The sequence below is a fragment of the Carassius auratus genome, chromosome 21 (assembly GCF_003368295.1).
Source record: "Carassius auratus strain Wakin chromosome 21, ASM336829v1, whole genome shotgun sequence".
Taxonomy (NCBI): Eukaryota; Metazoa; Chordata; class Actinopteri; order Cypriniformes; family Cyprinidae; genus Carassius; species Carassius auratus.
In genome coordinates, this window is record NC_039263.1 from 10,580,785 (window position 1) to 10,604,787 (window position 24,003).

At 37.1% G+C, this 24,003-nt stretch overlaps 2 protein-coding genes across 8 annotated transcripts in view; both read left to right on the forward strand.

Moving 5' to 3' along the window:
- Window positions 1–7,470, forward strand: part of LOC113038436 (rap1 GTPase-activating protein 2-like) — a 42,096-nt gene extending 34,626 nt beyond the window's left edge. For 5 of the 7 annotated variants that reach the window (XM_026195840.1, XM_026195838.1, XM_026195839.1 and 2 more), the window contains 9 exons: window positions 1,564–1,704; window positions 1,791–1,937; window positions 2,125–2,240; window positions 3,156–3,260; window positions 3,349–3,466; window positions 3,545–3,647; window positions 3,720–3,790; window positions 3,925–3,965; window positions 6,445–7,469. In XM_026195840.1, the coding sequence (XP_026051625.1) occupies window positions 1,564–1,704; window positions 1,791–1,937; window positions 2,125–2,240; window positions 3,156–3,260; window positions 3,349–3,466; window positions 3,545–3,647; window positions 3,720–3,790; window positions 3,925–3,933 (810 nt within the window). In that variant the 3' untranslated portion in view covers window positions 3,934–3,965; window positions 6,445–7,469. Of the gene's footprint in view, window positions 1–1,563; window positions 1,705–1,790; window positions 1,938–2,124; window positions 2,241–3,155; window positions 3,261–3,348; window positions 3,467–3,544; window positions 3,648–3,719; window positions 3,791–3,924; window positions 3,966–6,444 lie in introns of all 7 variants that reach the window. The other 2 variants (XM_026195841.1, XM_026195836.1) reach the window with 2 other exon arrangements.
- A 6,105-nt stretch (window positions 7,471–13,575) lies between these two features.
- Window positions 13,576–23,932, forward strand: ncbp3 (nuclear cap binding subunit 3). The gene is made up of 13 exons (XM_026195845.1): window positions 13,576–13,849; window positions 14,290–14,355; window positions 14,435–14,540; window positions 15,124–15,249; window positions 15,387–15,518; window positions 15,628–15,812; window positions 15,906–16,014; window positions 17,624–17,723; window positions 19,579–19,688; window positions 19,777–20,083; window positions 21,855–22,045; window positions 22,798–22,980; window positions 23,063–23,932. Exons 1-13 carry the CDS (start codon window positions 13,673–13,675, stop codon window positions 23,341–23,343), a joined length of 2,073 nt encoding a protein of 690 aa, XP_026051630.1. The 5' UTR covers window positions 13,576–13,672; the 3' UTR covers window positions 23,344–23,932.
- Window positions 23,933–24,003: the final 71 nt, after the last annotated feature.

Below are 24,003 nucleotides of genomic sequence, written 5' to 3' on the forward strand. Positions count from 1 at the left end.
AACTTTGTCATGTATACATGAAACTTTTTAAAAAGCAAGGGAAAAACTTTTCAATTTTGACTACATCGTTGACATGTAAACGTAGCCTCAAAGACCCCAAGTCCATTTTAAAAATAGCTTCTTGGCTTTTCCTAAAAATATGAAATTAGATTATAAACCAAACATGATAACTCTTTTCAAACGTCCTTCATTAAAAGTGTTATGTAACTTATTTGGGGTCATGGAGACCTTAAAGGGATAGTGCACACAAAAATTGAAATTATATTTATCTGCTTACCCCCAGGGCATCCAAGATGTAGGTGACTTTGTTTCTTTGTACAAAGATGTTTAACTCAAACTGTTGCAGTCTCTCAGTCTTATAATGTAAGTGGATGGGAATTATGGCTAAAACACACAATAAAAATAAAACAAAACATACACAAAAATTCTAATTAAACCCTGCGACTCATGACCATACATTTTTACCTCTGATTCATGCAATGTGCAAACTGTTCAAACTCTCCTGAGTGCATTCTCAAGTAGATGTGTGATGCGTCTTCTTCTTGCTTTATGCTGTATCACAGACTTATAAGTGCATTACCGCCACCTATTTTTCAAATGGATCATTGACGCTCTATCTACAATCTCAGTTAGGAGTGTCAATGGTCCACTTGAGAGATAGGTGGCAGTAATACAATGCACTTATAAGTCTGTGATCCATCATAAAGCAAGAAGAAGAAGATGCATCAGGCACCTTCTGCTGAAAACATGCACAAGAGGACACGCTTAAGAGAGTTGAACAGTTTGTACATAGAGTGAATCAGAGGTAAACAATTATATAAATACTGTTCAGTTTCTTGGACAGACCAGTCGTTTTGTGTCTTTACACATCAATGTATCGTCACGAGCCGCAGGGTTTAATTTGATTTTTTTGTTTTTGTATGTTTTTTTTTTTGTGTGTGTTTATTGTGTGTTTTGGCCATGATTCCCGTCCACTTACATTATAAGTGCAGACTGAGAGACTGCAACGGTTTAAGTAAAAAATCTTGTTTTGTGTTCTAATGAAGAAACAAAGTCACCTACATCTTGGATGCCCTGGGGGTAAGCAGATACAGATCAAATTTTCATTTTTGGGTGAACTATAAAAAAATAAATAAAAAAAACGTGAATAAATACAATGTATTTTTACATATTACAAGAATCAGAAGGGAAAATAAGTGATTAATTTAGTTTGTACACTGTACAATCCATTCAAAATTTCAGGGTGGTAAGGATGTTTTTACGTTTTTTTAAGTCTCTTATCCTCAAAGGCTGAATTAATTTAATCAATAATAAAGTAATATTGTAAAATATTACTAGAATTGACAATTATTTTCTTGTTTAATATATTTTAAAGTGTAATATATTGCTGTGATGGAAAAGCTGAATTTTCAGCATCATTATGCCAGTCTTATGTTAATATATTTGTGGAAAGAGTTTATTTGAATAAAATGGTACTGTACATCATTTTGTTCTCTGTGACTCCAAATTTATGAACAGTAAGATCAGTTTCAGCAGAATGTGTGATAATGTTTTGTGAAATAGGAGAGAACACGGACAGAACTGCTAGATAACCTTCATAATGAGTTACACAAGCACACGCAGACAATGCTGGGTCATCCCCTCAGCGCAGATGAAGAGAGGATAGAGAACGGAGGACATGGAGGAATACTGGAGTCTATTAAGGTATAACATCAAAAAGATTAGCTGTCAAATTCACATGCAGCTTGTCAAAATGAACTATCCTTTTAATGTCTTTTTGTCTCCCTCAGCGGGCGATGCGCGTGCGCAGTCACTCTATGGAGGCGATGGTGGGCTCGCAGAAACACGGCCGCTGCTCTCCGGCGGGAGGAGGCGTACCCACCAGCCTGAGCGGGGTCGGCCTGACACACAGCAGCACTGAGGCTGCCAAGAACTCTGTGAGCATCTTATTATGTTCACAACACAGTCACATAAATTGAAATGGCCAAGTTAGTGTGGTAACAGCCACAGTGTTATAGCTTTGTAGTTTTTGTAGTTCAATTGTTTGAATAAAACTTTATTTGTATAATTAACCCTGCACGTGACTAACTGTATGCATGACAAAACCTTTTCATATATTTTTAGTCTCCAGTGACGTCGAGCGCCAAGTCTCCTCTGAAAAGCCCAGTGAAGAGACGCTCAGGTCTGTTCCCACGACTGCACACAAGTATGGACGGACAGCCAGAGCGCCACACACGCAGGTCTGACAAATACACAGAACATACACACTTACAGATCTGTAATCAGTATGTATATACCATTCTGAAATGTGATATCTTTCAGAATTGCCTAGATCTAAAAATAACGTTCATATAATGTTTGATCAAATGATACAATTCCTGTAATGTTTGCATAATAAAACAAATTTAAAATGTGTTTTTAAATGATCAGAGAACATTCAGAAATAATGTTTTCATAACTTAATGGGATGGGATTCCCAAAACATTCTTGAAACATATATTTGATCAGCTGGGGTGCCACAGGGTTTTCACATTTTATGATGCTATTATTTTTATATATACAAATTACATACACAGTAAGAAAATTTTTATTTTATTACAAAGATGATACTCTACAAACAACAAAATTAAATAATTGTTTCCTGAAATTGATGGATTGATTGCAAAATTTATTTTACATTATCATTATGCTAAAGAAAATGATTTAAATATTAAATCAAGACATTAAAAATCTTGCAGATTGTAAATATAAATTAAAGTGTTTGTGTGTTTGTATGCATGTATATATATATATATATAAAACATACATACATATATATATATATATATATATATATATATATATATATATATATATATATATATATACATATATACATATATATATATATATATATATGTATGTACGTTTTATTCTATTTATTTAAAGTATCTGATTTGCTTTTTGTTGTGACAGCTTATAAAATAGTAGATGTTTTTTATGTATTTTAATGTATATTTTAATGTAAATTTCATTTACACGTTTTGTTAATATCATTAAAAAGTAATGTTAACTTTGACTTAGGAGTCCCTTCACCCCATTTTTGAAAACCCCTGCTTTTAAAAGCTGTACAAATAGATAAATCTATTTTTGTTGTTGTTTGTCTGCCATTTTAGTGTCCTAACTGATCAAAGAAGTCTAGACAGTGGTCATCTCTCACAGGAAGTAAGATCAGAGACGTCGTCCAATCCCAGCTCTCCAGAGATCCTAAGCAATGAGAGGTCAGTTTTTAGTTTTGCCACTGGTACTTAATAAATGTGTACTATCAATAACTAATATGAGTTCCTTTTTCTCTCTCTGTTTTTACAGGCCAATTCTCCAGCAGAAGGAGGTCAGTGGGAGACCAGATATTTCTCGATCCTCCTCCAGCACCAGCAGCTTCAGCAGTGCTGCAGGAGACCCAGAGCATCTGGAGGACAAAGAGCTTGTACGTAAAAGTGTCTTCACATCCATTAATGTTGCTATAAGAAGTGTGCGTGTTTAACCTGTTCTCTCATGTCTTCAGAGCAGCCTCCAGATTTCTCCCAGTCTCTCGCCCGTCTTTGGCTCTCTGAGCACAGAGGCACAGGGCACAGGAACGCCAGTGATTATGTGCCGCAGTCCAACAGGTATTCGAGATGCTTCCCTCACATTCAGTATTTGAATGAGTCACATGTTATTGAATATCTCTCTGTTAAAAGATTTTAGGAATAAAACCTCACCCAGATCCAATCTGAAGTTCCGCTTTGACAGATTGAGCCAGTCTGCTGCTGTAAGACTTTGTTCTTTTATGACTTGTTCTGTCATTCTCTGTAGTGTTTCATTGTTTTTTTAGTCATTTGTTTAAGTGTGTTTGTTTTAAGGAGGGTAAACACTGAATGGTAACTTTAAATTCTCTTTACACAGGGACATTAGCAAAGGGAATGTCAAAGACGACCAGAACCACTGTAAGTTATACATGACATTCATAAATGTAGTTATATATCACATAGTCTTGGGAGAGGAGTTAAACCAGCTGCTGTATATACTGAAATAATTTTTTTGGTATTTTTTGAAACTAAACAGTACACAATCCCAAACTTGATGATTCCTATTGTTGGGACCTCCTTCCTAAATTATAATTTCCTGTCTTAAGACATATTTATGAGTCATTCTATATAGTCACTCTATATATTTTGGATACATTTAACAGCCATTGGTGGAAATAATATTTTTTCTAACAATTTTCTCAATATTTTATCCATGAAGAGAAGGCCAATTATTGCACTTATATTATGTAAACCCTATGTTTCAGTTTTTTGTTTGAAATGTCTCTTAAATGCCTGTTTTTGCAGTGTCTGGTTTTAAATTAGTGTTCAAAATAACGGATACAGAAATGTATAATTTTGCATTATTTATAAAATATTAAAGTTACTGCTAAAATCTTAGAACTTCAGAAAAAGTACATATATATATATATATATAGGTCCTTGTCGTATAATTAGAATATCATCAAAAAGTTGATTATTTCACTAATTCCATTCAAAAAGTGAAACTTGTGTATTATATTCATTCATTACACACAGACTGATATATTTAAAATGTTTATTTCTTTTAATTTTCATGATTATAACTAACAACTAAGGAAAAACCCAAATTCAGTATCTCAGAAAATTAGAATATTATGAAAAGGTTCAATATTGAAGACACCTGGTGCCACACTCTAATCAGCTAATTAACACAAAACACCTGCAAAGGCTTTTAAATGGTCTCTCAGTCTAGTTCTGTAGGCTACACAATCATGGGGAAGATTGCTGACTTGACAGTTGTCCAAAAGATGACACCTTGCACAAGGAGGGCAAGAGACAAAAAGTCATTGCAAAAGAGGATGGCTGTTCACAGAGCTCTGTGTCCAAGCACATTAATAGAGAGGCAAAAGGTAGGAAAAGATGTGGCAGAAAAAAGTGTACCATCAATAGGGATAACCGCACCCTAGAGAGGATTGTGAAACAAAACCCATTCAAAAATGTGGGGGAGATTCACAAAGAGTGGACTGCTGCTGGTGTCAGTGCTTCAAGAACCACTACGCACAGATGCATGCAAGACATGGGTTTCAGCTGTTGCATTCCTTGTGTCAAGCCACTCTTGAACAACAGACAGCGTCAGAAGCGTCTAAAGACAAAAAGGACTGGACTGCTGCTGAGTTATCCAAAGTTATGTTCTCAGATGAAAGTAAATTTTGCATTTCCTTTGGAAATCAGGGTCCCAGAGTCTGGAGGAAGAGAGGAGAGGCACACAATCCACGTCAGTGATGGTTTGCGGTGCCATGTCATCTGCTGGTGTTGGTCCACTGTGTTTTCTGAGGTCCAAGGTCAATGAAGCCGTAGGTCAACACAGGTTTTAGAGCACTTCATCCTTCCTGCAGTAATTCAGACAAAAGGAGCCCCAACTAAGTATTGAGTGCTGTACATGCTCATACTTTTCATGTTCATACTTTTGAGTTGGCCAAGATTTCTAAAAATCTTTTCTTTGTATTGGTCTTAAGTTATATTCTAATTTTCAGATACTGAATTTGGGATTTTTACTAAGTTGTCAGTTATAATCCTCAAAATTAAAAGAAATAAACATTTGAAATATATCAGTCTGTGTTTAATGAATGAATATAATATACAAGCTTCACTTTTTGAATGGAATTAGTGAAATAAATGAACTTTTTGGTGATATATTTTATATATATATATATATTTGATTTATTTTTATTTTTCTCTTTTCATGGACCTGAACTTTATCATTGACTGTACAATATTTTGAAGCCCAGGACCCAGTTTAAAAACCTCTGATTTATAACATTTAAAAAATATGTACAAACAGTTTTGTCATTTTAACAGGAAAAAAGTATCTGATTTAATGTGTTTTCCTGCTTTAAAAATAATTCCACAGTAAAGAATGCTGATTTTTTTTAACTCCCCTATAAAAATAGACAAGGGCAGAGGCATATGAGTTAAGATTTGAGGGGGGAAAATTCTAATGGATTCCAATGATATGATTCATAGGATATTCTTTTTTTAAATATTACAACCATATACCAAGAAAACAGTGTCTTTTTCACATTGCTTAAGCAAAATTAAAAGCCAAGAATCCACAACTCACATCCTAAAAGAGCTGTTGCCACAGAAGGTCTTGAGATATAAAAGTCACTGTATAAATGCCAAGCATTTCAATATTTTACTGATGGAATAAAGTAGAGCGTGACGGAAATACACAAGCGTCCATCACAGTGATGGATAATGATTATTTGTAGCACGATCTCTCAGTAATGGGCCATAAAATTCACTCATAAAATAGATTAAGTAGATTCATAAGTAGATTCTTATTAAGTTATGTTCTTGTCAAAAAGATTTTTCTTATTTGCTATTCACTAACACTTTGAACTCTCCATTTAATCAGAAAAGCAATGGATCAGCGCTGAAGATCAAATACTGTCTGGACGGAGAAGGAGAGAAATTAAGAAGGGATCTGAGCTCCTGATCTGAACATCACAGGAACAAGCACATACACTTAACATCTCCTCTAGTTTGTGCAGGTGGTCAACTGCTACCTACTTGGCACATTAGTTGATTTTGCACATTTTGAAGTCTTTCGGTGTAAAAAATAAATATCTTATGAGTTAAGAAAATGCAAACTTGGATTAGCAGGTCAATAATAATAACTATCCTCACTTAATAGTATAAAACAAAACATTTAACAAAATTCCCAGCACCTGAAACATTCCACAGTATTTCGAGTATCTATTTTGAGACATAAATGAGTGTAAAAGCTTTCATGAAACTAGCCACAATAGATATCATTGCACAAAATAATTTCATAACAAATCTAAAATGCACTATAGTGGTCAAAAATAATGAAATAGTCTAGCACAACATTGCTTTCCTCTGTGACTCTCATACTTGTGCAATCCCTGAAAATCTGCCCTAAAATCAGGCATAGTTTGGAGATGGTTTCAGCCTCTACTGTGTTCCCCGAAAAGTTATCTATAAAATATAATATTATAAATCAAATTTGAAGTATTCAACTTTTTTTTTTGACTGATGCCTATGTATATTAGAAAACCACCATTCAATTTATAAAATATAATATTATAAGTCAAACTTGAAGTATTCAACTTTTTTTTTTTTTTTGACTGATGCCTATGTATATTAGAAAACCACCATTCACTGTGTATATATGTAATGTGTATATTCATAGATTACAATGAAGAATAAACCTTTATCATCACAAACAGCTGAAATATGTGAAAATGTGACACTTTTAGAGGGACGTCTCCATTCTGGTCTTTGGTAAAATTATACTTTTTTTTCCCTTATAGTATAAATTGCTTAACAGAAAAAGCTCTGTTAATTTATTTATCGATGATTGTACTGCTGTGTAAAGGTTTCTGTATGGTCATGCTGATTTTGTTTTTATTTACAATAAAATATTGTATTTGAAGACTTTATTCCATTTGTAAGCCAGGCCATATCTACTAAAACCCTGAATATCAGATATCAAGACCTTACTGGGATCAATAAGAATTTTTTGTTTTTGTTGTTTTAAAAAAAGTTTCTTATGCTTATCAAAGCTGTATATATTTAATTGAAAATATGGGGGGGGGGGTAATTTTGTGTAATGTGTATTTTTATTTTTTAACAAAAAAAAAAAATATAGAGAGAGAGAGAGAGAGAGAGAGAGAGAGAGAGAGAGAGAGAGAGAGAGACTTGACTTTTAACCCCCTTTTATTACAAAATATTCAAGGTTTAGTTAAACCTTACATAGATTAAAAAGTTATTTAAAACACAAACATATGATAATAAATAGCGCAGAAAACAAGGCAAGGCAATAGCACAATTAAATATACATTTGCAAAACACCATCAAAATCAGATTCACATATGCACTGGTTAACTCCCCAAATGTGATTGAAAGTCTCCAGGTCTTTAACCAAGGAATAGTATGCATATTCCACCTTTAATCTAGTTTTAATTAACCCTTTTAAAATTAACATTGCATCAGTTGACACAGCATTATTTATTTTGCTTTTACGTGAAATCCATATTCCCATTTTTGCTTGCCCAAACAAAAAATTAAGCAAAACATGGATCTGCTTTCTGTTTCTGTTATACTTCGGTCCATATATAAATAACATGGGTGAAAACACTTCTCCCAAAACAGTACACCATTCTTCTAATTGAGAAAATAATGGCACAAGCCTCCCACATTGAAGAAATAAATGAAAAACAGTTTCAGTCATCCCACAAAAAGGACATCCCTCCTGAACCTGGGGATCGAGGTGTGCTCTGTATCTGTTTGTAGCTATTAACCCATGCACAACTCTCCACTGAAGGTCTCCGGACCTTTTTTCAATGGGAGGCTTATACAAGGCCCTCCAGCAACCCTTCGGGGAAGAGCCTGATCCGAATAGCTCTTGCCATTTCGACTCTTTAACTCCTCCTAAAGACTGAGAGTGTGAAACTTTTACACATGTGGCGTACAGTGCTTTCTTCTCAGTTTTACTGAAACCGTTCAGTTTAGGTGTCTTGAAGGTCAACAAAGACCCCTCCTTTTCTTCAAATATACCCACATCCGGAATTATTCTTAGTTCAGGAAAAGTTAAGTCCATATCTTCATTTGTTTCCACACTGCGTTTAAAATCTGTTGATAGGCTCTCGAGAATTTCATTTAGCAGTTTTTGTGTCCGACGAATTGATCTTATTCCAATCTTGGAAGCTAGCATTTCAGGAGTCATCCATCCATCTGAAGTTATTAAATGTCCAATCTTTACAACTCCTGCAGCCTTTAAAAGATTCCTCATCGATGGTGATTTTAGGATCGCTGAGTCCACCATAGAATTGTATATTAGGGGTTCCTCCCTTGACCAGTGACCCCCCTCATCCGTGATGTCTCTTGTGATATTAAAAGTCCTCCAGGCTTTGAACACTGAGTGATAAAAGGAAGTTAATCCAGTCAAATCAACATGTTGAATGTCCAGAAGAAACAATTGTTTATCCAGCCCCATCCCTCCTGCTCTTCTAAGGAGGGCAGAAGCTACTCCAGACCAGCTTACATCCAATCCATAGAGAAATCGTTTTACTGTCTGTAGTCTGAAAGTCTTAATTCTGCTTTTTACATCCACTAGTCCTTGTCCACCTTCTTGTCTGGGCAGAAACAAAGTTGATGCTCTTATCCAGTGGTTACCGGACCAAAAAAAGTCTGTTAAGCGTTTTTGGATTTTTACAACCAAATCTTCAGGAGGTTCCAGAATGTTCATTTTGTGCCATAGCGTTGAGGCTACAAGGTTGTTGCAGACCAGGGCTCTTCCTCTATAGGATAACTGGGGTAGCAGCCAATGCCAGCAAGACAACCGAGCACACACCTTTTCCACCAGGCCCTCCCAATTCTGTCTCTTATAATCCTCCCTTCCTAAAAACACCCCCAAATATTTTAACCCAGATTTTCCCCATTTTAAATTACCTGGGAGAGCTGGAGTGTTATGGTCTAGACCACACCACATTGCATCACTTTTTGCCCAGTTTACTTTTGCAGATGAAGCTTTACCATAACTTAATAAAATCTCTTTTAAAACCTGAACATCGTTAACATTCCTTAAAACAACAGTAATGTCATCAGCATAAGCTGAAACTTTTACAAAATCATTAAAAATTGCACCTTGTACCTTCAAACCCATTAAACTCTCTCTTAGTTTACATAGAAGAGGTTCAATAGCTAAGCTGTAAAGCTGACCAGAAAGTGGGCATCCTTGTCTGATACCCCTCTGTACCTTAACAGGGACACTTAGGCCTCCTGCTATCTTTACCATACATGTAGCATTATTGTACAACAACTTTATCATTTTCCTAAATTCCTCTCCAAACCCAAAAGCTTCTAATACTTTAAAAAGATATTGATGATCAACACGATCAAACGCTTTCTCCTGATCTAGTGACAGTATTCCAACATCTATATTATTACACATTGCATAATCAATAACATCACGTACTAGATGCAAATTATCAGCAATACATCTGTCTTTTATACAGTAAGATTGATCTTTGTGTATAATTTTGAACAATATTTTGTTCAATCTGTTGGCAAGGCACTTTGATAAAAGTTTGTATTCAGTGCAGAGGATTGCCAAAGGTCTCCAGTTCTTTAACAGGGTAAGATCACCTTTTTTTGGAAGCAATGTTAATACAGCCCGTTGGCAGCTCTTTGGTAGAAAACCAGTACGATTACATTCCTTTAGCACCTCAAATAAATCAGATCCAAGTGTTGTCCAGAAATGCTTATAAAATTCACCAGGAAGTCCATCTATGCCTGGGGTACGACCCAATGAAAGACCCGTTACGGCATCACTTAATTCCGCAAAGGTTAATCCAGATTCCAGTGCTTGCTTATCTTCTTCATTTAAACAAGGAAGATCTTGTAGGAATCCATTTTGTATCGGAATGTCTATGTCCTCAGGTGAGTATAAATGTGAATAGAAATTCACTGCTAGTCTACGCATTTCCACAGGTTCAGATGTACATTGTCCATTGTCATTCTTCAGGTTATACATTTGGTTAACTTGCACACTCTTGCGTTCCAGATTGAAAAAAAAAGAGGTGGGACTGTCCATATCCTTTATTGATAGGAATCGGTTTCTCACAAGAGCTCCTTTAACCTTTTCATTTAATATAGAGCTCAATTTTAATTTCTTCTCAGACCACTCATTTACATTGGAAGAAAGATCTCCTATCATATTTTTTTCAATGGCAAGGATTTCTCTTTCAAGCCATTCCAGAGACCGTTTCAAACTAAAATTAGAGTGAGATGTATACTGCTGACAAAATTCCCTTATATGAACTTTTCCAACTTCCCACCAAAGAATAACACTATCAAATCTTATTTTCTCTTTTTTCCAGGTCTCCCAAAAATGTTTAAAAGATTCACAAAAACTCCGGTCTTGTAACAATTTGACATTAAAATGCCAGTAAACACTTCTGTTTTTCTTAGAATTCAAAGTACAGTCAATAGTGATTAATTTGTGATCAGTGAAGGATGCAGGGACAATAGCTGTATTAATAATTCTACTTTTCATACTATTAGATAAGTACAGTCTATCCAGTCGTGCTGCTGAAATCCTCCCATCACTAACCTTTACCCATGTATATTGTTTAACAGAGGGATTATTTTCTCTCCATATATCAGTAAGATTGGAGGTTTTAATAACATTTTCAAGTACTGTTGGTGACTGAAAATGGGGTTCTTCTCCATTTCTATCAAGCAAGGCATTAAGTGTGCAGTTCCAGTCTCCAGCTAAGATAGTAAAACCATTACCTTGCTGTTGTCCTAAAAACACTTTCAATTTGTTAAAAAAAATAATTCTCTCAGCTCCTATATTAGGTGCATATACACTCACAAACGTGAAGACAAGACCATTTAAATCAACCTTAACTGCTAAACATCTTCCTGGTTCAATTTCCTTTTTTCCCAAAACTTTGGCTTTTATAGAGGGAGAAAAGAGAATAGCAGTTCCTGCACTCAGGTTAGTCCCATGTGTGAGCACACATTCATTCCTCCACCACAATCGCCAGTCAACCTCATTGTTTACATCACTATGAGTTTCTTGTAAGAAAATTACATCTAATTTCTTTAACTTGATGAATTCTATCACTATATCAGCTTTACTCTTATCCCTCATCCCATTAACATTTAGGGATCCCACGCGTAAGGTTTCCATAAGAGGGAAAAAGATTAGAAAAAGAACAGTCAGAAAGATATGTGTATTAGCCATAGTAATTAGTTATATTTTCCTCTTTTTGGTTTCCCTTTCCCTGTCTTAGACTTTTTACGAATATCAGTTATATGTTTTTTTAACCTAAAACGTTTCTGTTGTGATAGCTCATCATTATTGCAACTTTTCCTTGCCCACATTACAGAAGAGATAAACTTATCCAGATCTGGGAAAAATTCACTCACTTCCGTGCTTCTACCTTTTGTCTCATCCAGGAAAGTATTAATTTGTGCCACATTATACAATCCTTCTGTGTCTACTTTTGACATTTCTGACCCTTCAGACCAATGCCCATCATCTTTCACACTATCATCTGTGTACTGAGATAACCCATCCATATCATCCACCGAGCATTGCTCAGCTACTTGTATACCAGTCTGAGATACACACTCATTTTCTTTTGCTTCCTCAACATCATCATTTTCAGTTATAACAATCGCAGAACTGCATCCAGCCTGCTCACTACTCTCCACATCCACACCAGCATCGCTTTCACTCACCTCATTGTGCCCGTAGACCTCCCCTAACGGCCTTTTGTTCGGTTTCTTAGGTAGTTGTTTATCCTGTGCTACTGTCGTATTATCCTCAGTATCACTGGTATCATTGCGATGAGCTGATCCGTTTTCAGTCGCATTAACAGGCAGCTGCTGCTCAACATCCGCTGTTTTATTGGGACAGGAGAAGCGTTTGTGGCCTATATTTCCACAAGCAAAGCACTTTAGATTGTCAGTACTTGCATACAGCATATATGATCCATCTCCATGACTTACACGGAACGAGATCTCTAATGTGCGCTCCGATGAAGTCAGAAACATTAACACTTGTCTCCTAAATGACAAAACGTGTTTGAGATCAGTGTTTTTACATCCTAATGGAATGTTTCTGACCGGACTTGCGATTTTACCGTATCGGGTTAATTCTTTAACAATCGCCTCATTCGAGACAAAAGGCGGTACATTAGAAATAGTGACTTTAGTTGCCGGAGCCGTTAAAGGAGTAACGGGCACAAACATTTCCTTAATCCATAATCCATTCTCAGTCACCTGGTGAACAAACTGCTCTGTTTTTAAAAACACGATGACTGCTTTGTTCATCCGCGATGCTGAGAGAATATTGTCGAAGCCTATAATTTCTCCCACCACCACGAGAACATCCTCCACGCTCACGCCAAGTTCAGGTACACACCTGCAGCCATTACGCAACGACAGGTGTGAGACTCCCTGACTAACTTCAGAGGCCATACCGACACGCGACAAAAGCCGCGAGCGGCTTCAAATACTCAATAATCTTAAAACAATTATTATTAAGAACAAAGAGGAGGAGAAAAAAAAATAAATAAATAAGAAAACACTTTCAAAATGCTCAATTTACACGCTCGCTCTAACCAGCACGCTCAGACGCCCCACTACACTCGTACGTACGTACGCACAGAGAGAGAGAGAGAGAGATGTAAAATACATTTAATTGATTATATTGCATCCAATTGGCCACTGAAATCTGAAAGAAAATATTATTGTGCTTTTTATAAAAGTAAGGCTACAAGTAAAACGTCTTGTAAACTTTATTTACACGAAATGTAGTTTGTAATTTAGTTTAGGTGATCAGCCTACATTATTTTCATTAACATTTAAAGATAATTAATATCAGGATTCTTTCTCTGTGCATAACAATACATTACATCCTAAATATGAATGTTAGTGAATGAATAATCTTCTTTAGTCAAAGAGGGCGGGTCACAATCTAGCAACGACCGTCTCCTGGCGGTGTGTGAGGTTCGAATACAGTTATAGCACAGCTACCGTAAGACTCCGTTCACTTCACTGAAAGTGAGCCGTTAGCCTCTAGCTGTTCATTTTAGTGTGCGATCATGGCGGAGGTGCGCAGCCTGCGGGTGTCCGTGAAGTCCGAGAGCGCGTCTGACCGGTCAGAGTCAGACTCGGAATCAGACTCGGACCGAGATGTCCGGGAAGCGGAACCCATGGAGGTGGAGGAGGGAGAGCTGGAGTCCATCCCCGTTCGCCGAAGTTTAAAGGAGCTGTTGCCGGTGAGTCCGTAGGCCTCTTTCAAACCACGACCTCGCGTGGTTCAGTAAGCCGGTGGTTGGTGAAGCCGATGCGGTGTTTAGTTTATAGCTAGTATTCATCACAGCACTATACCTGCTTTTGAAAATATTATGGTAGTGTTTATGGTGGGTTAGAATACATTTGCGTAATGTGTAGTGTCGGTTTGTTGTTTAGGGGGATCTTGGGAAATTGATGTAACTTAAATATTTGGCCCAAGTTTCTTGATACTGACAGACTTTTCATTCGGCGCAGTGTTATTCCTATACTAATTGGTTAATAACTGAAATTATTCTGGTCTAGTATGACCGTATAAAGCTGTATTGTGGGGAAAATCCAGATCACCTTGAATTTCAGACTAACTAACGTTAGTGAAAAGGCTCTTTTGTATTTGCTGCTCACATGATTAAAACTGTTTCAACAGGACACCAGCAGACGTTATGAAAACAAGGCTGGCACCTTTATCACTGGAATCGATGTCACGTCTAAGGTAAGTGTCAGTTGGTAGTTTGAATATATCAGTCTGTCTACTAATGTACCTGTTGTTCACAACATTTGTACGTGTTCAGGAGGCCATTGAAAAAAAGGAGAAGCGTGCAAGAAGATTTCATCTTCGCGCCGAAGAAAATCTGGCTCAGAGGAATGTTGTTCTAGACCGGGATGTGTTGAAGAAAGGTATGCATTCTTCACCGCTGTAGCTCAAAATTTGATTTCAAGTCAATGAAATAAAAATTAGCCTTGTCGGTTTTTCTAAATGCATATTATAGATCACATTGTGAACTATTCATCGATGTTTTCATTTATAAAAAGTGCTTTGAATGTAATTGTAATGTTTAATCAAAATGCATTGACTGGGCTTTTCTAGTGAATACATCAGACTTGTCTTTGGTGACATTTGCAGTACTTCTCCGATCATTTATTCCCCTTAAACCTGTACTTGCAATCTCACATTCATCTGCCTGCACTTTTGAGGAAACCCTTACATCTTAAAATCCGGTCAACAACCATGTCCAGCCTATATTTTTTTTGTGGTTTCAAAAATCCATTATACTCTGCTGTACAATCACAACACAGAAGAAAAATGTTTTTGCATTGTCCGAAATAGTAGTTTAACCAATGATGTTTCTCTTGAAATCTTGTGACCTCTTTCTCATTTATGAGCATGAGGATTGGAAAGATGTTACGTTGAGTAAATGATGACCCAGTGTTAATTTTTAGTGAATTATGCCTTAAGTATCTCTTCCAACTCTCTCTTTAGCAATCCCCAAGGCGCGTTTGGAAGCCTTACACATGAGTGGACTTGATGACATGAGCACTCAGGATGTTTTCGGCTACTTTAAAGAGTATCCGCCTGCCCACATTGAGTGGATAGATGACACTTCCTGTAAGTACAGCCTCCCTGATATTACCACCCTTTCATAATTGTACATTGAATGCATACAAATCTAAATCGGAAACGGGAAAAGTTTTGTTTAAAGCTGGATTGTGGTGCTCCTCCTAGTCAAATCACACTGTTTCCAGGCAACGTGGTTTGGCTAGACGACATCACTTCAACCAGAGCTCTCATTAACTTGAGTCGGATGCCAGACAAAAAAGAGGTCACAAACACAGACAGCTCGAAACCATCTGAACTGTCAGACCAGCCGCAGAAAGGTTTGTCTTCTCGTTATACGAGTCTTTTTATTTTACTGTGTAACCTTAAAATAGACACTCTGTTCCACCAAATTTTGCCAAACAAAACGGTCACACTGTTACTGATCAGCTCGGCGAAACCGTGGCTCTGATGAGGAGGAGGAGGAGGAGGAAGGCGAGGTAGATGATGATGATGATGATGATGATGAAGATGAAGTGGCGAAAGCAGATAAGAGCGGGAGCAGTGATGGCAGTGAGGATAAACCTAGTGACATTGAGGAAGAGACCGAAAAGAAACCAGAGGAAACCACAGAGGTAAACTGGTAACATTAATGGTTATTCTTATATTTAGTGTATTTTATTTATGATTTATTTGAATGCACCTTATATGTCATCCTTTGATTCTAGACAAGCCTGCTTTCCCAAGCAGAGCGAGAGTCTCTTCTCCGGAATGATCTGCGACCCACAGTCAAGCCCTTCAAAGACAACAAGCTGTTCTTGCGCTTTGCCACTCAGGGTGAGAAACATACTTCAGCATGTCGCCTACAAGCAGAAGCAGTTGTGTCAGGAGCTCTTCATTACAATAGCCGCTTTTCCACTGTCAGGCCAGTGCGAGCCAGGGCTTAAAGCGGGAGGGGCGGGGCTAATAGCTTCAAAAGGGAGTCAGTCCCATAGACTCCCCATGGTAAAATGGCCAACTTTACAGCAGAAAAAAAACATGTTTACAGCCTGGTTCAAAAAATTATTTTGGTCTATATTGCTAATTTTGCCCTTCATGACAACTGTGAGGGGGGTGAATTTTTTTAAAACTCATCCGTTTAAATTATATTAAGACGTAAAGTTCTGCATAATTAAGGGCGTGGCCACTTGAGTGACAGGTGGATTGCCGCTGCTGACAATGCCGTCGCGCTAGTTGGGCGTGGCTTCAGCAATCAGCTCCCGCCTTTTCGCCCATTTTCGATTATCCGGGAGAGTCGCGCGGTGACGCGCTGCCAGGATGGCGACGGCCCGCTCTGCACACTTTGCGCTTCAAAACCGCTATTGAGGAGTCTATGGGTGATGTCACTGACACTACGTCCATATTTTTTTACAGTCTATGGTTTCCACTGTCGAGTCTGAAGCTCCGCTGCGCATCACTAAAACCCGCCCTTTTCATGCCTCTCAGGAACAACATCATGCAACCCCATCATTTCACTAACAAAGAGAAGTTATCAGAAAAACGAATAAGAAATAAGTCACTGGAAATTACGCTATCACAAAACGAACATGATCAAAGCGTCCGTTTGTTTGCATGCTTTGTTAAATATTTAAATCCAAAAAGCATCTATGTTTTACAATACTAAGTGATACACTGATCATAATGAATTAATTTATCAGGATTGAAAATGAGTCACACAGAAATAAAGCGTTATGAACATAGTCTGCTATTCAGTCAAGTCTGTTTCTGTTTATTTGAAGTCACAAAAGCCTGTATATACACATCACATTTAGAAATAATGATAATTTCTATATATTTTTTATAAAAGCTCCCGAACAAAAACTAAATGAGACTTATGACAGATAAAATATGATCCTAAACAAATACACGATTGTAGTCGAGAATAAGAATCTGATGTTTAATTTCTCCAGCGGTCGTATTTACCATGTTTACTAATGTTAATGCCTAGCGTGCATGCAAAGTCTTTTGCATCGGTTATAAATATTTCTGCCTTGTATGCTGATTATAATCCACATCAGATCAAGTTATTTCAAACACTCGCTGCTGACTTAGTGAGTTTTAAGGCTCAACTTATTTTAGTAAGTCTTTAATGCTGGTGTTATAGCTGCTTTCTGAAATGATCCGCGGTGCTGATGCTCTCCAGACACTGAGAAACTCCGCCTTTGTTCATAACCGCTCCTCTAGCCCCAGCTGGCCAGCTTTGGGCCAAGGTTTTCGTCGGGCCAAAAAACCCGGGCCATTGGCCCTGAGGAAGCCCCGATGAGGCATGATCATGCCCCGTAATTGAGAGTGGAAACGCGACTGCCCCTGGCATGCACTAGCATGCCTGCTTTTGGCCCGACAGTGGAAACGCGGCTAATGATGCAGTGAAACTGATTTAACAGTCTTGGCTGTTACTTTTTATTAGATGACAAAAAGGAGTTGGGTGCAGCCAGGAGAAGTCGGTACTACATGAAATATGGGAATCCAAACTATGGTGGCATGAAAGGCATTTTAAGTAACTCTTGGTAAGAAAAATGTTCAGAATTCATTAGGTACAAAGTGCCATGGTTATTATTATTATTTTTTATACTTTATTTAACCATGATAGTAAATATAACAAAAGTGACAGTAAAGATATTAATTTATTTATTTCAAATAAATGCATTCTTTCATTAGGTTGTTAAACTGCAACACCGGGCAAGTCACTTGCCCACCGCAGACCGACCCCCAATATCATTTAGATTTTTTTATAGTTATAAAAATAATTTAGTTCAGTAAAAGAGCAGACACCACAATTAAAAACTGCTCAAAAACAGCTGCTCAATGCAGCATGCCAAACGACAGTCGCATAACATATTAGATTTAATTTCTCCAGTGAGTCGAGCTGACTGACAAGAAGAGAGAGAGAGGTAAGACAGACAAGACAATGACGGATTATTTAGTTTCCAGACGAAATGTAAAAGCGCATGTTTGGCAATATTTTTGATTTTGAAAAGCCTGTTGACTTGCCGTTTAAGGTACTTTAAGCTGTCTCTTTTTTTTTTTTTTTTTTTGACATCAGTATATGCCCTGCCTCCAAGCTTTCTTATTCGTTTTGCTAATAAACGTTCTGCGATTCTTATTTTTTTGGTTATATATATTTATACTTGTATACTTTAGCATATACTTTAGCATTAGGCATAGCCTGCCCTGTAGCATGGTGTATTTTTATTTGTTTTGTTAATAAAAGTACTATGTTTTTTAAATAGGCTAAAGTGAGCTTGACGTTGTATTTTGTTGTTGCATTCAAGCAATTGACGCCAAAATGCTGCTAATTTAAAAGTGGAAGTAAAATGTGCACGGTGCTGTTAAGCTATTTAAAAGTTAAGCAAAGTGAGGAAAATAGGGAAAATTCAAATGAACTAAAAACTAACAATTGCTTTACACTGAATTGCCACTATTTGAAAGTGAAAGCAAAATGTGCATGCATTTAAAAGTGAAGAAAAGAGGGAACGCCCCCGCAGTGATACCTGTATTACGGGTGTTGTCACACGTTGATTAACCAATAGGAACATTTCTTTTCCAGTTTTTTACAGTATTATTGTTTTTAGTAAATTTTTTATAAAATTTATACATTGGTATAATTTTTCCTTCACTGAATAAAAAAATGATGGTTATCTTAAAATTCTGAATTGAAATCTCATATTTCTGAGATCACAGAGTTAACATCACACAATTCTGAGAGAAGAGTAAGAATTGCAAGGTGAAAACTCACAATTAGGAGTAAGTCAGAATTGTGAAGTATGAAGTCGCAATTGCCCTTTTTTTTTTCTCAGTGGCAGAAACACTTTCCATAGCTTTGTGATCATTAGAAATCATTAAATCTGAGCAATCCCTAACTTTTTAGGGGTAGTGTATATACCGTATTTTCCGGACTATAAGTCGCACTTTTTTTCATAGTTTGGCTGGTCCTGCGACTTATAGTCAGGTGCGACTTATTTATCAAAATTAATTTGACATGAACCAAGAGAAATGAACTATGTCATGATGAGGATATATAAGTTGCACTGGACATAAGTAAAACATAAGTCGCATTTATTTAGAACCAAGAGAAAACATTACCGTCTATAGCCGCGAGAGGGCGCTCTATCCTGCACAGTGCTCCTGTAGTCTACACTGAAAACATTAGAGTGCTTTCTCGTGGCTGTAGACGGTAATGTTTTCTCTTGGTTCTAAATAAGTGCGACTTATGTTTTTTTTTCCTCGTCATGATGGATTTTTGGACTGATGAGACTTATACTCAGGTGCGACTTATAGTCCGAAAAATACTGTACATTTTTTTTCCTTAATATTTTGGAGGGTTACTGTATATTAATCTGGAATTGTACTATATTTCTATAGGAAACGGAGATATCACACTCGCAGAATCCAGCGTGACGTTCTGAAGACCAAAAAGACTCTGATTGGAGACAGTATGGGACACACCCCACCTTACACTCATCGACACTCTGGTAAAACTCTCTTACATAACAAACTGACATCTTTGTCTTGAGTGTTTTTTTTTTTTGGTCTGTCTATTAAGCTCTTCCACTTTCTCAGCTGACCTGGTGAATCTGCCAGAAGAGCCTATAGAAGAAGAGGAAGAGGAGGAAGAGGATGGAGAGGAAGACATGGATGCTGATGATAGAGTGGTGGAGTACAGAGATCGGGCAGACAGGGAACGGGGACCACGGCTAGGGGAAGGAGGCGTGCGTAGTCGTTTAGGAGGACGGTCGCCTGCCTCTTCAGATTCAGATGAGATGGACTACGATCTGGAACTAAAAATGATCTCAACGCCCTCTCCCAAAAAGAGTATGAAGATGACTATGTATGCCGACGAGGTAGAAACCAACCTTCGCAGTCTTCGGTGAGTCTACAGTCAAGGATTAGGATCTCTTAACCCTCATGCTGAAAAGATTTAATGATGATCCCGTTTCTTAATGCAGGGTGTCCGCGGGGTTTTAAAAAGTATTAAAAAGTGATAAATCAAAATGGTCAAATTTAAGGCCATTAAAAGTGTTAAATGTGGTCTCAGAGGTATTATTTTTTTTCCAAATTAGGTATTATTTTTTCCAGACTATCAGGTGTCTTATTCTGATTGAAATTCTATCTGCGTTCGTGTTAGTTCGTTTATATGGGCTTTAGCATATCTGGGCACTTAATCAAAGATCTTCCGTCTCCGTCTCACTGTATGTTTGATGCTGACGTCATATTCAGTGGTCGTTCGGCATCATCTCAGAACACTTCGCGCTCAACAGAAGTGGCTGGCTTACGTTTTATTTTAGACTTGCTTCAAGGCATATCTTCAACGACTGGACAACCATCGTCGTCTTCATGGACAAATGCAAGTTTTCTAATAGCTGGGTTAACGACCGGTAGTACCGAGGTCCCGTTCAAACCCGGTTCTTGACGCATACAGCGCTATGATTTCCGCGAAGCAGAAAACGAGTACGGAATCTCAAAATCCAGTCATGAAAATGAAACTTACATTTTAATATGGACAGTCATGGGATTTGTGAAAGCATAAATTAATCAAATCAAATCTCCATATGGACCAGTATCTGTAAATGTTAAGCCGCAAAAGTTGTTTGAAATATCCGTGTTCTGCGCTTCTCTGTGTGAATTAATGAATGGCAGAGACGTGCAGGTTTATTTACTACATAGACTGAAGCGCATGACGCTTGCATTAATTTCAGCATCTGTTGTCTTCTCCTGTCAAAATAATGGAGTTCATTTAGAATTATTCATATTCATTTTCGAAAAAGCAGAAGACATACCGGTTTCTCCGGTAGTGGGCGGAGCTAATGCGCAAATAGAAATTTCAAAATGACAAATATGCATTCATTAGGCCTAAAATAAAATTTTTACATAAGGGCATTGTGCTAGAAATATTACTATTATTTAGTAAAACGTATGTGATACTGCTACCACTGTTGCAAAAAAATAAAAAACTTTATTTAAAAAAAATATAAATCTCAATATTTCTCCCATGTTTTAATTTTAATAGCAAATCCCCTTTATTTACCAAACATAAAATGTGTTTAAATTTGATAAATTAAAAGACAAATTAAATTTGGGTGAAACTTGTTTACTGTTTTTCATAATTATATAACTTGTAGAAAAACTTTAAACACAATTCTAAATAAGTATAAAGAATGGCATTGGTTTTATTTTTAGTGCTAAAAAGTTATTTTTTTTTTATTAGCAAATTTTTGTGTTTTGCTTTGGTACCGAAATTGGTACCGAGAACCGTGGATTTTCACTGGTATCGGTACCGAATACTGAAATATTGGTACCGTGACAACACTAACAGGCAGGCTTATTGTTCGGTCTATCCATTTTCTCCATTGCACATTTTATGGTATTTGTTTTATTTTTATTTACTAAGTGAAATAAATGTGCAATATGCTGTCAACATCAGTCTCTAAATCTATTATTTTTTGTATGTTATATATGTCAAAATCTGTGTAAATAATAGAAAGGTCGCTGATTAACACTTGCAATTCAGTGTCGTGATGGTTTTAAAAAATATTCTGAAGGTAGTGAAAAAGGTATTAAAAAGTAGTAAATTTAACTTAAGGATTGCTGTATATACCCTGTAATGGTAATTGTGCATTTTGTGTCATTCACTGCCTCAGAAACTCCATTCGGACTGAAACGAGTAGCAGTGTTAAGAGTCGCATTGGTGGAGGAGGAGGAGGAGGAGGTGGAGGCTCATCCAAGTCTTCATCAGACAAAGTGACAGATGTGAGGCAGTTACTGGAGGAGAAGAGGCAGGGACTCCCTCAGCAGAGATCACGTCCCCCAGTGACTACAAGCAGCACGACAGGTTAGTAACTGACAGAACCTAGAAGTATTGATGTAATGTTTAGCATTTTATGCATTGAAATTAGATTTTCTTAATATAATATATATAAAAAAAAAAAAAAATTCTTAATATAATTTTTTTTTTTTTTTTTTAATACTTGCTCCAGATCAAGGTTTCCTGGAAGATTATTAAAAAGTCAAGATTGAGGTCATTAAAAATTATTAAATATCATATATGGTATAAGAACTGTCTTAAATTTAATTTTAAGAAATCTTAAACTTTGGAATTGAGATATGGCCTTATGTGATGATATAAAAAGGCTGTGATTGAATGAAATAAATGTGAGATCTGCATGCTCGCACTGTTGCACATTAAGAGCAGTTCACAATCAATTAATCATGTGCATTTATGCCAATAGATTGCTTATGGTATACTGTTTAAACATATGTTTACAGTGTTTATATTGTAGATGGTTATAAGAGTGCATATTTTATTTCCATCTCTTGGAATGAGCTGCTGGAAGTAGTCAAGCATAGATATTTTAAAATAAGAGTCCCAATGTATTTCGGTCATGATTCGAATGTGTTCTCCAGGGTGTTTAATTATAATAAATCATTTGTTATAGTTTATTCTTCTTTTTGTTTTGTATGGACACATTTATTTATTTATTAAAAAAAAAAGTCTTAAGAATCTTGAAACACAAAAAACATATGTTTGACCATTTTCATGCTGAGCAAATGTGGGCAATAAAAGGAGACAATTTCCCTCCACAGATGTGAGACAGAGATTAGGCAAGAGACCACACTCTCCAGAGAGACGTCGCTCTGTCTCTCCCGTCATCTCTAGAAACACTGCGTCTCGGAGAGAGCCTTTGACGGACGTGCGCAGCCGACTCGGAGTGGCAAAACTCGAGAGCCGTGGTCTCCACTCAGAGTCCTCCAAAGACAAGAAAACGGGTATAATTGGAGTCAACGTTCTTTTTTTTTTTTTTCTCTTGATGATTGTTTTTCTAATACTAATAGTAATTGTTGTTTTCAGGAGGCTTGTGGAGCCGCCTCGGCCCGTCTCATAGAGACGATGACAAGGCTGCTTCCCGAGCATCTTCCTCAAGAGGAATAAGGCGACGAGATGATGAGGAATCTGACGGAGTTGATGAGGATGAAGAGGATGACACTCAGCTGCAGAAGGTGTGGGGAGCAATGATCAAGCAGAAGGAGCAGCAGACCAGCAAGATGAAGAAAAGCCGGCTGGACAACTTGCCCTCGCTGCAGATTGAGATCAGTCGGGACAGCAGCAACGGCTCAGACAGTGACTCCTGACTGACCCCTCCTGCGGGAAGTGTGGGATCCAGAGGAGTGATGAACGCTGTGGAAGAGAGATGAGAACATCTCTAGTAGACTGGGCCAAGAGACCCTGACATGTATACTTTAACATTCCCACACTCCCAGCTCTTGCCTGTCCAGACTTTGCAGATGTTTTCTTTTGTCTTCTCTACCGGAACCAACTTTGAGAGCGCTATTTGGAACAAGAGAGAGCCGATTGGATTTTTTTTTTGTTTGTTTTGTCATTTCAAAGACCGTGCAGTGGATGAGACCCTCATGTTTTGTTTTTCTTCAAAAGAAAATTATTTGGTTGTATTTAACACATATTGTGGGCCCATTTTTAAAATACAGCAATGCACCAGGTTGTCAAAAACAGTCCTGTGATTTGATCTACTGACTGGAAGCGATGTGTCGGATGTCTGTTAGCAATACATTTTTTTTTTTTTTTTTTTTATCATTGCAGTGTGGTTGGTTTTTGTTTCTGTTGCATTATTAAGACTGTCATGTCACTGTGGATTTGATATGGAGAACCTAATGGTCTTTTGAATTTTTTTTGTTTCTCTGGTGCAATAATTATATATTTACTGGACCTGAAAGGATCATTGTGCTTCATTGTACACAAAACTGTGAGAGGGGGCACATAATGTAGCCAATTTA

Excerpts from the sequence above, each read along its gene's own strand:
- ncbp3 (XM_026195845.1), top strand. The coding sequence starts at position 13,673 with ATGGCGGAGGTGCGCAGCCTGCGGGTGTCCGTGAAGTCCGAGAGCGCG. Across the intron at positions 15,813-15,905 it reads AACCAGAGGAAACCACAGAG|ACAAGCCTGCTTTCCCAAGC; the intron begins GTAAACTGGTAA and ends CTTTGATTCTAG. Across the intron at positions 17,724-19,578 it reads GGCATTTTAAGTAACTCTTG|GAAACGGAGATATCACACTC; the intron begins GTAAGAAAAATG and ends ATATTTCTATAG.